The following is a 12967-nucleotide window of genomic DNA, read 5'->3' as shown; positions in this document are numbered from 1 at the left end:
TTGAAAGTCAAACCAACACAAATCATGCAACCCAGCTGGAATCAATTCAAACCATTATTAGACATGCCCAAGACTCACAATGGTTATCTGATCCAAGCTTCCTCAGAAACTGATGACAGGCAAATCTTGTCTACTCTCAGTCTGTCACAACCTGTGACACCAGCAATGACATCCACTTACACACTTCTGCCACAAAAACAGGCAGATGGATTGAACCCTAGAAGAAAATATACTGGGCCTGAATCTCTTTTCTCTAGCAAGTTGTGAAAATCTGCAGGAGCTTTAGGTGCAGGTGCAGAAAGCAGGAAAAGCAAACTGACTGCAAGGTGAAATGTACAGTATATCACCTGCTGCTCAGTTGGAGTGCTGCAGCAGTGTCTGATGTGATTAACCAAAGGCACTCCTTTGTGCCACTGCAGATATGCTTCACGTGTGCCTCAGTCTAAGGCATCATACCTACTTTGCCTTCTGATCCTTTTCAGAAAGCTGTTTCAGCTATCTCAAAGAAAATACAAGTAAGGAGACACCTCTGCAAGCAACAAAGGCAGTCCATCTAGTCCTTGCTTTGTTCAGAATCCCAGAGCAGAGTGCTCTGATCTCCTTTGTGCAAGTGGTCAGATGACTCTTTGAATATGCTTTTGAACTTAAAATGTTCTCTCCCTCCCTGGTTGTTAAACTCAGATCCTGGACTGTTCTTTGGCCAACTCCACCACTTCCACCAGCCTTACCCAGAAGTGGGAGAAACACTCTTGGGAGGAGGAAAGTCCAAGCACCTCCAATGCAAGCCCAGACTTCTCCTTCTATGGTATGGGTGAATTGTAGCATACAACATCCCAGACCAAGAAGGTTATTCTGAGCTCAGCTTTGCATTTCTACACTGAGAAAATCTTTAGTTTGACCTAAAACCAGATGTACAGCCCACAATGCAGATAGCAAGCAATGAAGTTTGGCATTACTCATATCAGCACAGCTGGAACAAGCACAGAACTGTTATTAGGTGCAAGCATGTGGATCTCTGGCCTCTGAAAAGCACTGCAGTGCCTGGGACATCAGATCCAAGGAACACAATCTCAGCAATATTTCTGAGAGGGCACGTCTGGATGTCACTAGTCCAAGCTATTACTACAAGACAAACTGTCACCAACTACAGATTAGGGTAGATTTTCTGTCATCTGGCCAAGGCTTGAAAACTTCCAGGGAAGGCAATACCATAACTTCTCTGTAACCTGTCCAGGGCTACACCATTCTCCAGAGAAGCAGATTTACTTACTGTTGCATTTAAACTCCCAAGCTACAGCTTGGGACCATCTCTCCTCTGCCATTACTGGGAAGAGCTTGGTTCTATTATCTCTGTGCCACATGATGCATGGACACTCTGTCTGGGTCTGTCACCATCAGCAAAAACCACAAAACAGAACTATGCCTTCATGAAACACAATTTAAAAAGTTAAGAGCTGCTATACTTACGTCATTATCTGGGTCTCTATGCCAGGGTCAACAAGGGATCCATCCACAAAAAGAGGTGTTGACGTGAAACTGTATTTACTCCAGGATCTTCCCTCATCAAAACTCATCCTGGGATAGAAGTAGACAAGATTTATACACATAAAAAGACTTAGGCTAGAGCAACTACAGCAATTAAATGCTGGCTAAAGTCTGTAAGCTTCAGAAGCTAGATTTATAGACCAGGACTGATCTTTGCCATTTCCCAGCCTGCTAATTCGTGCTCTTGGTGTAATTTGAAAGATCAAAGCCTTAGAAAATATAAACACGACCAACAAAGACACAGATATACTTGATCTAACTGTGCATCAGATCTCAAGGGACCAAGGGTCACTGCTAAGACCTGTTTCTGGCTCTGCAATAGCATCTTGCATGAGGCATCACTCAGAGCATAAGCAGTCCTGGCCTGTATGCGTGGACACTGGTGACAGTACCATGAGATGTTCTGATGCATGGATCAATACCATATGGCATTAGCTACAATCTGTCTAGCCCTATTAATACTCTTTTTGCCTATCATTTCAGAAGTGGCCTCCATTTTACAGAGAGGTAAAGGAAGGAGGCCAACCTGAGCCACAGCCAGTGGTTACAATTGTAAAGCAAAGTTCTATACCGGTTAAAATTCAAACGTTTCCCTTCTTAGAGGCTGAGAGTATTCACACCATCAGTGACACCCCAGGGTAATTTACTGACTTTTGACCATCTGTCTCTACCCACAACCACCATGCACCTTACTTTCTGTTTTTATTAGACAGCACATGTATGCTAACCCAGCTGCTAGGGTCTTGGTTGAATCAGTTAGTACAATAGGCTTTTAGATGAAGAGGGTTAGCAAAGCTGCTCTCAGCTACACTCCAGTAACCTCTCTGCCTCTGACAACTGCAAAGGAATGACTCAAAAGTCTAACTGACCATACCAGCAGACAGACTGGGTCAGGGCTTTGGTGGTCTCTGCCTTAATGTCCCTTCTCAGCCTCCCTTATGGCCTCTCCCCACCCCATCCAGAGCCCAGGAGTCCCAGTGACACCAAAAGTGTGCCAGGCTCCAGCTCTGCCACAGCCCTGTCCAGCCATGAGCCTGGCACTCAGGCTGGTGTCCCATCCTGGCCTGTCCCTGTCCTCAGTGAGCTGATTCCCAGGACTGGGGCTGCCCCTGGCTGCCCTGTTCCTAGCTGAGGCCATGGAATGGGCCTTGGCTGCAAGATCTGCCTCACTGTCCCAGGGACCATGATCTGCTCTTGGCTTCCCAGGCCTCAGGGAGCTACCAGCCTTCATGTCACTCTGACAGCCTGTGCCCACAGCAGTGCAGAAAAAAGCCTGGGGAGGATTTGCAGACCCATCAGTTACTGCAATGGGAGAGAAGCACAACCTGCAGGCTGTCAGCATCCCAGCTCCCAGAGCTGCTGCCCACCAATAGTCCTGAAAGGAACCAAGTTCCTCTCTGTCCCCACACTCTCCACACAACTGCTCCAGCACAATTTCTGCCAAGAATTTCAGCTCCAAATTACACCAGCAAAGGAAGAACAAACAAACAAAAAAGCACAAAGGTTTATTTGCTATAAAATTATTTAATTATCTCCCAGCAGGGTCGTTACAAAGTTCCCACTGATAGTACAAGGTACCTGGGCTGTGAAGGATGACAGATTACTGTCCATGGACATTACTAAAGAGACATTCATAGCACAAACTTCTTCGAATTGCAGGAAATACTTCTCACTTTGAAGTGAGGGTAAATAAGAAGTTTGCCTTATTTTTGAGGTGACGAAAGTTTGGGGTGCATGTGTGTGTGGGTGCAGATTCATCTGAGCACCTAGATTTGTCTGAGAGGGTCTTGCTGGAAACTGAATTCTCCCACGTAGGTAGCATCAGGCACACTGTCTGAATTGCCACCTAAAGACCAGGAGACCAGTGTAATATGTATTACAAACAATGGGTTACACCACCTTCAGGTCTCTAGTGTGGAATGCCAAGGCTTGCAATCACAATTCCCTAAGTACCTGCCTCTCACAGCACCTAGCAGAACATCTTCACCTGACTCACAATGCACATCTGCCAGAATAAGAAGTTGACTATAGACCAAAGACAGAAAGCTGTGAGCACAACAGCATACAAAAAGCTTATCTGTCCTAAATCTATTTATTTAAACATATGTATCTTCCCATACACCTGGTGCATTTGTATGCTGTTCTGCTTGCATGCTTATCTATCTAAACAGCATTTCAATTTCTGGGGAACAGCATGCTTCATTAGCTTAGCTACAGTTCTCTCGGCTTTTCAATTATCCACCCCTCTTTTCTCCAGGATGAAACTTATTTTACAGTGTCTCAGCCTGAGAACTAATAGATATACATGTACCCTTTAATCTATTCCACTCCTGTCCATTAAACAGGTCTCTACTGAGGCAATATGAAGCAAATTCCAAAGCCCCTAAGGGTACAATTTTGGAAGAAATCTGTTGGAGCTTATTGAGAACAGCTCTAAAACACTACTTATTTAATAGAGTGTGTGGGGCACCCACAGTACTGCACTTACCATTTCATGCGACCTAGTAGAAAGGGAGAACATCTGAAAGGAACCTCTGCAAAGGTGAAGTGGGCACTCAGCAGCTATGGAAACTCAACCTGTGACCAAATCTTTCCCAGCATCTAAGTACGGATGCTCCAATGCTTAGCTGGTGCAGGAGTGAGAGGGGCAAAGGCTAAGGATAGGACAGTTTTGAGCAGTATCTTTAGTGCTTAGACTGTTAGAAACCATTTATAGCAAACCAGTGTCTTCAACTGAGAAATCCTTTTGCCCTGTTTCACCTCCAACTCTATTCAGTTGCCACCACTGTATCTCTGAGTATTGATACTGGAATCCTTTAGGAGACAGTGATATTTGCAACATATCTCTATTGTCCTTATCAACACCTACTGCCCTCTCCTCTCCCTTCCTTTATCTGTCTTGCCAGTTTAATATTGAATTCTGGAAACAAAAAGCAGAAATGAGAGACATATCTTCTCAGAAATACCCAAAGCACGAGAGTTGACTTCTTACTCAGTATATAACTGTTTATGGGAAAGAAACTGCACCTGAACTCTCACAGTACATTAAAGGTACAAAGAGTAATTCATATATGTGTATGATTGTGTACATAGCTATTATATTCATAAAATGCTACAAAAATCATTATATTAATCAACAAACCCAAAACGATGGTAAAATGCAGAGAAAAATTATCTAATTTGCTCATTTTGTAGAACACCAGTAGATGTGATGATGTAGGTAATGCAAAAGACACTAGCACAACTGTCAGCTTATCCCTATGAGGAAACCTTCTCAAAGTAGCAAGTTGCCTTACCACATGTGCCGGATGGGCACTGACGTGCGTTTCATGGCCACTAGTGCTCCTCCCCAGTCCAGAAACCACACATTGTATTCCTCCTCGAAGATCTGCAAACAAATTAGGTACTGTATGAGTCCTCCACTCCACTGGGAAGGGAAGACTCAGAAGAAGAACAGCAAAAGGCTCCATGCTTTCCTTTGCTCTGCCAAATATACCTGTCTCCAGGAATTTCCACCATCGGAAGAGATGAACACGCCAACATCAGTGTAAGAGAGCTCAGAGCCAATATTGCCTGCAAAACAAGGATGTGTCAGACATTCTTGTTTGGATTAACAGAGAAGCACATTTTCCCAAGAAACAAAAGACACTCGGCCTGACCAGTGTTTTTTTGCTGCTCTTGATTCTAATCTCATCTAAAACCAAGACCATGGTCAGCTGGCAATATTCATTTACACAAGCTGTGCCATTTGAAGATTGACACTGTAAAGAAATAGAACTATCAGTTTATTTTCCCAACAGATAGCACTGTCCATAATTACAAGCCATTAGAGGAAGCTTATTCTAGGCAAGGATCTACATACTTGAAAAATCTGTGTATGAAATCCCATGTCCACTTGGTGCATTCAAATCATCAGGATGGTAGCAGAATAGTGGCCACTGTCCCTAGCTATCATATATTTCATTCCATACACATTTTTCTCTGAACTTGTAGCCCTTGTGCTCTGGCTGATAAGTTGCCAGTGATCTGCCAGTTTTTGTCAAGCATCAGGTAAATTACCTCTGTCACTACTTCTTATATAAAAGAGCGCATCCAAAGGGAAATTACTCTTAAAGTTGAGATTAACATTTAATTCAAAGCCCCACTGGAGCCCATGGTCATGGAGCTGGAAAGTCTATTCAGGATTCTGTCAAAATGCTCAAACACATAACTGATCTCAGAACCTGCAGTCAAATACACAAAGTTTCTTCCTAGGTTTGGGAATAGTTTGCAATTAATGATGACTGTAATGAAACACAAGTTCCACTTGAAAGAAATCTTGTTTGTTCAAATATGAACTTCACCTGGGGGCAGAAATGGCTCAGAGAATTAAGGTGGGTCAAATGACTTTGCAGCAGAGATGTAGAGACTAGACTGAACAGTACTCTAGACAACGTTGATTGTTCTCATTGACCTAGGTGTCCCAAGCAGTGAGTTTAAACTTACTGGTTACTTGGTATGGCTCTTAATTTTAATCTTGCAATTTCCATTTTGATGGAAACTGTTGTGCTGACAGCCTTATAGGGTGAACTACCTTGCATTGATTATGCATTAGGGAATGGATATGCCACACATCAAAGCAATGCAAAGAAAAGCTCAAATGTCAACCTCAACCATAAATAGAGGAAGTACACTAGAATACCATTTGGAGACACTACCTCACAGTTTTGAACAGGTTTTTTTCCCAAGGTCCCTCATCTGAGATGATAGAGAGAACCTGAGATCTTACAGTGATAAACCTTAATATAGATTAATAATGAACTTGAACTAAATCCCCAGTCCTCTGGAACCTCTGACCATCCACCAGTATTTGCAAGAGAGAGATGCTAAATATCTGAAAACCTTGCACAAACCCTGTGGCTGAACACCAGCATGAGGGACCAACTGCTTCTAGATGAAAGTACAAGGAAAACCTGCCATGAGCAACCATACAGAAGGACTGTCTATAGGGAGATCCAGGCTCAGGAACATAAATCTACTGTTTTTTAGACCAACGACTTTTAGTCTGTTTAGTCCAATATTTAGCCCTCAAAAATTAGAAACTGAATTAAAGGCAGAAGTGTAAGTTTTATATAATCATATTTTAAATATCTAAACTGGGAAATCAACTTTCCAAACAGGGATTTCCAGATTGTAGCAAGGAAAGAAAGTATAAAGGTGAGCTTCTAGTGCTATCAGTTCTTTCTGGTTTTCTGTGTAAACCTGTTCCAGGTGCTGCAGCATGTCTAAAGAAGGAAATAAAGCTGGTGAGGGGCCTGGAGCATAAGTCTGATGAGAAGCAGCTGAGGGAACTGGAGTTGTTTAGTTTAGAGAAAACAAGGCTGAAGTGAGACCTTATTGCTCTCTACCTGAAAGGAGGTTGCAGTGACTAGGGGGTAGGTCTCTTCTCCCACGTTACAAGTGACAGGATAATAGGAAAAAGCTTACAGTTGCACCAAGGAGGTTTAGATTGGATATTAGAAAAAAAATATTCACTAAAAGGGTCATCAAGCATTGGAACAGGCTGTCCAGGGGAGTCCAGTTTGAGTCAGTATCCCTGAAGTTGTTCAAAAGACAAGTAGATGTGTCGCTTACGGACATGGTTTAGTGGTGGATGTGGCAGTGCTGGGTTAACAGTTGGACTCAATGATCTTAAACATCTTTTCCAGCCTAAATGATTCTGTGATTATTTTCTCATTCTCTTCATTGAGTTTCTTTCAGCTGCATAAATTCAAACCCCGCTGAACATAACTAACTCTCAAACAATTCAAGAAGATTTGGCAGCTGTACAACTAGATACTAAACCATAATTCTTCCCTTTGCAACAATCTAACCTCTGTCCTCATATCAACAGTCTGAGCTTCCAGTCGCTGCTGGAAAACATGCCACTGTAAATCAAAGAGTAAGACATGGAGTGTTTGAGCAGCCAATGTCTGTGAGAACAAGTTGCAATGCTTATGCTGGAACACACTCACCATGGTGAGATGTTCCTGTCGTTGTGAAACTGGTTAGTGGAAACAGATGTGTATATTCCCAACAGGTTAAGCTTTTATTGTACAACGCAGTAAGGAAGAAATTATATCCTGCCTTTTAAAGGTTAATTGTTAGATTGGGAAAGCATTCATTCCATGCACTGGCAGCTTTAAAAGAACCTCATTTACTAACAATTTAGATCAGCTGCCTAGAATCTCACTGCCCTGCTGCCTCTATTTGCTTCCTAAAAGGTTAAAGAAAAAAAGCCTCTGCAATCATAGCACCATGAGTAGGGCTTGCTCCTAAGCACATGCCTAGCAAGTGTGATCTGTCAGGAGTGATGCCTCCTCTTGGCTATGCATAGGAAGCTCTGGAATTTCAAACCAAATTATCTCACCCCATTTTGCCTGGATCAGTGGTGTTTCCTGTGTTGAGACAAAAATGCCATAAAGGGAACCTTGTCTTTCAGTTCTGGCTTAGTCTGGCAGACACATGGAAGCACAGAAGGACACAAGAATGGAAGCGGTTGGAAGGAACAGTGTAAACTCACATAGGCAATATGCCAACATGCCATACTTGCAAGCCACTGCTAGGCCGAACAGGATAAAGGAGATATACTGAGCCTTAGAAAGAACAGTTAAGCTATTTTGACATATTTGAGCATCTGTAGCAGCCTCCTTTTGAAAAGGCAGGACAACCTACATGCTTCAGAGGCCAGCTTTCATTAGCATCAGCCATTCAGAAAGCACTTTGTTAGCCCAGCAGCTCCCACAGAGATGTGGCAGTTTCTAGTGTGGTTGGCCCCATCCATCCCCATTAGGCTGCATGCTGTGTGCACCCAGCACCTGTGATGGTTGTCAGGTTAATTACAGGGCCATTGTTACCATGAAGCATTGTAGCAGGTCACCATTAAAACATCACAACCTGCCAAAGCACTATTTTGCAGAACAACCCATTATAACAATGACCCATGCAGTGCTGATGGAGTGCTGCTAGTCTTAGAGTAACAGAAGAGTTGAAAGCAAGTGCAGGGCACAAGACAGCCACTCATGAAGTCCAGGCTTCACCTCTCAGACTTTGTGACAACTCTGTACTTGCTACTCAAAAGGTGGAATGTATTGATACTTCTAGGAGGGTAGCCATGATTATAGGCCCTATGCTCACCCACGATAACTTCAGAAAATGGGGAGTCAACTGCATCAGGAGCTGTAAGGATGTGAAGTGTGAGGAGTTAAAAATGCCAATTGGTAATGATCTCTTGCAGGTGTGGGCTTATTGTAGAGGAAAAAATACTTGACAGCTATTACATTTTTTAAGTCAATGGCCACATGCTGTTTCCTAGCCCATAGCAAAGAGGAGATAATGTGAATTAGCTCAGCACTTGCTGAAAGCTTTTACACCAACAGGAAACACCTCAAATATTCTTAGACTCCTAGTGAGGCAACGGTGAGTGGTGAGAAGTACTTATGTTCTTACCTGTTGCCACTAGCAGCCCAGGAGCTGTCTCTTTGCTGGAAATGCTTCCTGAAGTGTATGGATTCTCTGAGAGTTGCAGATGTAAGTGCAACGAGCAAAAGGGCTGTTGACAGGAAACAAACAAAAAGCAGAAGCTTTAATATGCAACAAGTGAAATATCAGAGGAACCCTTGGTGACTGCACACAGATGCTCTGATCCTTCTGAAAATGATCCCTCTGCTATTAGTGCTTCTACAAATAGCAGCATATGTTCATTTTCTGAATAAGCATCACAAAAGTAGCTTGAGAGCAAGAGCAGCAGGAACAATGCACTACTGGCAAGTGTGTCTGCACTTGTCTTTTACCCATAATCTGACTTAGAGCACTTTCTCCTAGAAACTTTCTTATTCTGACATGTTCCATAAAAAAAGTCAAGACAGACAGAATTATCCCTTAAAACCTATGAAGCTACAGAAGAAGAAACCTACTTAAGTCACTTAACACTCAGCAGGTCAAGAGAAAAAAAACACAGGGAGAGTTTTGTTAATCCAGTGACTAAAATAAGGAGGTATGAAGAGTCGAGCGTGCTTTAGAAAATGTCTGCCACTCACCAGCTGGCAAACTACAGGGTCTCCTCTGAGATCAGTATCCGGTGCCTGCAGCAAACGCCAGTCTCTGCCCTTGTTATAGGTAATGAAAGTCTTGATTTGGTCATCTATCTTCCTGTTAGCCAGGAATATGCCTTTGATCCCTGCTACCTAGGAAAAATGGAGAGAGATGAAAAAATATATCGGAAGAACGGGCCAAAAATAAGGCCCATCTAGCACTCTAAGGAGTGGAAAGTCTCTGAAAAAGCAGTAAAGTCATCTCAATCCAGACTTAGACGGCCATAAATTGCATTACAAGTACATTTTGACGATGCCTGCACAGTTGAGAGGCCTCATGCAGTCTCTCTCTGTGGGAGAGAGAGACAATGATGTTTACAGAGCAAAACTTTAGGAAACAGCTCACTTTTGGGTTTCCTTGAGTGCTTGTAGATAGGCTGATGATCAGCTTGAACGTACAGCACGCACCAAGTCACACATGATCTCTGTGAGCTTGAGGATGTGATCTGCCTGCCTCACTCCCTCCCAAGACTGCCGTAACATGGCAGGCAGCAGCTCACATCAGCGTGGGATCTTTTTCTGCTGGTATCTTTTTTTCTTTTACACAAAAGATGGAAATCCTGAATATGATGAAACACTGTTTTGCAAACTTGATTTTTTCACTTTCCTTCCACTCCCAAATTCTGTCAAAATCAACCCAGTTGTTCCAAGTGTTTTGATTTTTGTCAGAACACACTCCAGCAGAATACAGTACCGCCAGAACGTCCCCGAGAAAATTTCATGTTGAGTCTGGCTCCTGTGGCACAGCTGTGAAAGTCAGGAAGAAGGAAACTGCTGCAAATCTGTAACTTCATGATAACAGTCAGGGTGCAAATCCTTCCACTCTGAAGCCCCCTGAGTGACACTACTCTTTGAATGACCTGGTGAAAATCTCTATCAGCATTTAATAGTAAAGAGTCTTTGATATACATCTGGGCAATTCAATACAGAGTTTGCCCAGGAATGAGAGATGATGCATGTTTATTTTATCTGGTTTACCACAACACAGAAACATATCTTGTTTCAGTGACAGGAAAATATATTTAATTACGTGAAAATAAAGTGTAAACACATAAACAAATGGATGATATTGTTGAATAGGCATTATTCTGGATGAAATTAATAAAGGTAAATCCTAACCTCTATATGTAACTGCAGAAATATTTCTCCATATAACAGGAGGAAGGCCTCCTGCAACCATTATTATTATTACCAATTAGTTTGTTGCTGGCACTGAGCCCTGAATTTCAGCAGATCTTCCATCCAATGAGTTATGGCACACCAAAACCAGATAGTCTCCAAATAGACTGTTGTCCCAGGCTGAAAGGCCTGGCAGAAGAATAAGAATGGAAGATGATTCAGGGTAGAAGTTATCCAGCTGTTATCTCTGGGCAGATGGCACCTATAAACTTTTGCTTATAATTCAGAAATTCACAAACTCATTTCTCACAAAGGCGCAATCCACATTACCTGTCTGTGAGCTGGTATCTCCAGCTGTTGGGGAAAACCAGTATTTTGAGTCCTCCTGACACACACATTAGCATGAGAAGGATAATGGTTTTCCCTTTTGGAAATGTCACATAGCTAACCAGTCATTGACTTGAAAGCAACCAGTTATCACACCTATAGCAGAATGCACTGCATCTATTGCCACATGAGTCAGCTCAGAGATGTGAAGTAAACATCTCTGGGCTGATCCCAAAGCAAATGAAGATCCTGGAAAGCTGGTAAAAGATTTACACTTGCTTGAACTAGCAAGCAGTTGCTGTTCTTTGCAGGGTGACCTTTACTACATACCTCATAAAGGTCAATGATTATATTCCCCTCCAGTCCTCGACTGCTCTTCACATTTTCCAAGGCCAGGGTGAAGTACACCCCTCGGGTGTCTGAGATATACAGGTTGTATGTATCGTTCTGGTTCCACTCTTGAACAGCTGCAAACACCTGATTCTCATCTGTGCTGATAATATGCATGTCCTGTTAAAGGAAGACAAAAGGCCTATTACTGAGGATCTCTGTATTTCTTTGCCCTTTGGGACACATAGTAATTACCATGACTTATGAAAGAATGGAGATGGAGCATGAATTATAGGTATGTTCAACAATTTTCCGTTAGAACAAGCCAATAAATTACCACCATTGTGACTTTTTTGAATTTCATTTTTTTAATGATCACCAGCTGGGTGAAGGGTTTTTGCTTTCTTCATTTTTGGTAGCTTCAAGGAATTTCATCCACTTTCATTTTTTATTTATAAATTTGAAAGTCAGTTTTAACAGGCAAGGAAGATTCACAACCTTGGAGCCCAGAGTCCTCATAGTCATTAAGCATGGTTTAGCACCAGGCTAAAAGCAGTGACAATTTCCATCCACGTGCTGAGCTAACAGGCTTGTGCTTCCAACTGGTAAAAAGCCAGTCTAAAAAAAACCAAAATGGAAGTTCAAATTGATTTGAGGCTGAGGTATAGGGATCAGTATGGGCTACTTCTGGTAGTGATTTTTAATAACCCACTTTTCCACTGAGAGTTTTTCTGAGATCTATTATTCCACTATCCATAGGCTATGAAACAATCCACCCACTAACCTGTATTGGATTCCTGCTGCTGACCAGGATACAAAGATCCAGAAAGAGTTTCTTCATTTAGTTTTACTATCAAAGAGATCTGACAGTGCATTTTTTCAGTATTCTTTTAAAGTAGGTTAATAGAAATGATTGCCAAGGTGGTCATGAGTGGTGATGATGAGTACTGAAGGACTTGTTACCATTGTTGAACAAACTAACACCAGTTCAGCTAGAGGCAAAATCACTGTGGTTATGGGGGAATTCATTTATCTATTTGTATCTATTTAAAATTTCCCCAGGGCACCAAGGAATCTGGACTAATTTCTTACACTGTTTCTGCATCAAAAATCCATAATTCTGGAAGTCTCCCAAAGGACATAATGACCTGATTTTTAGGAATAACATGTGGGGGAAGATCAGCTCAATTTCCCTATCCTGCCCAGAGGCAACTTTATGTTCTGTGTGAGGTATCTAGATGAAAAGTTGGGGTTGATTAGATGGGGCTATTTCTAACATAGCCTATCAGCATGGGAAGAGGAGAAAAGAAAACATTAATTCTGTCCCAGTGAGTGAAATCAGTGGGAGATTTGCCATTTTCCTCAATAAGGAAAGACTAAATCAGAAAGTTTGTCTTGCTCACAAGCTATAATTTCTTAAAGATTAAATACATACCCAACCTATTCTAGCGGTGTGAAAATAAAGCAACCACCCAACGACTTCAATCTGTTTTGACCAGTTGCAGTGGAAATATTGCATTACCCTGTTGCCAGCC

The 12967-nt window shown here is 42.2% G+C and overlaps 1 protein-coding gene across 1 annotated transcript in view; it reads right to left on the bottom strand.

Annotated features, from left to right (window-relative positions):
* LOC133625939 (VPS10 domain-containing receptor SorCS3-like) overlaps window positions 1–12967 on the bottom strand; it is a 299862-nt gene that overhangs the window by 53071 nt on the left and 233824 nt on the right. The window contains exons 9-14 of the mRNA XM_062001248.1: window positions 11433–11612; window positions 9603–9749; window positions 9013–9115; window positions 5042–5118; window positions 4842–4933; window positions 1468–1575 (exon numbers count right to left, since the gene is read on the bottom strand). Of these exons, the coding sequence (XP_061857232.1) occupies window positions 1468–1575; window positions 4842–4933; window positions 5042–5118; window positions 9013–9115; window positions 9603–9749; window positions 11433–11612 (707 nt within the window). The remainder of the gene's footprint in view (window positions 1–1467; window positions 1576–4841; window positions 4934–5041; window positions 5119–9012; window positions 9116–9602; window positions 9750–11432; window positions 11613–12967) is intronic.

This window comes from Colius striatus, chromosome 8 (genome assembly GCF_028858725.1).
Source record: "Colius striatus isolate bColStr4 chromosome 8, bColStr4.1.hap1, whole genome shotgun sequence".
In the NCBI taxonomy this organism is placed as follows: Eukaryota; Metazoa; Chordata; class Aves; order Coliiformes; family Coliidae; genus Colius; species Colius striatus.
Note: the sequence above shows the minus strand (reverse complement) of the source record. Positions and strands in the feature narration are given on the sequence as shown.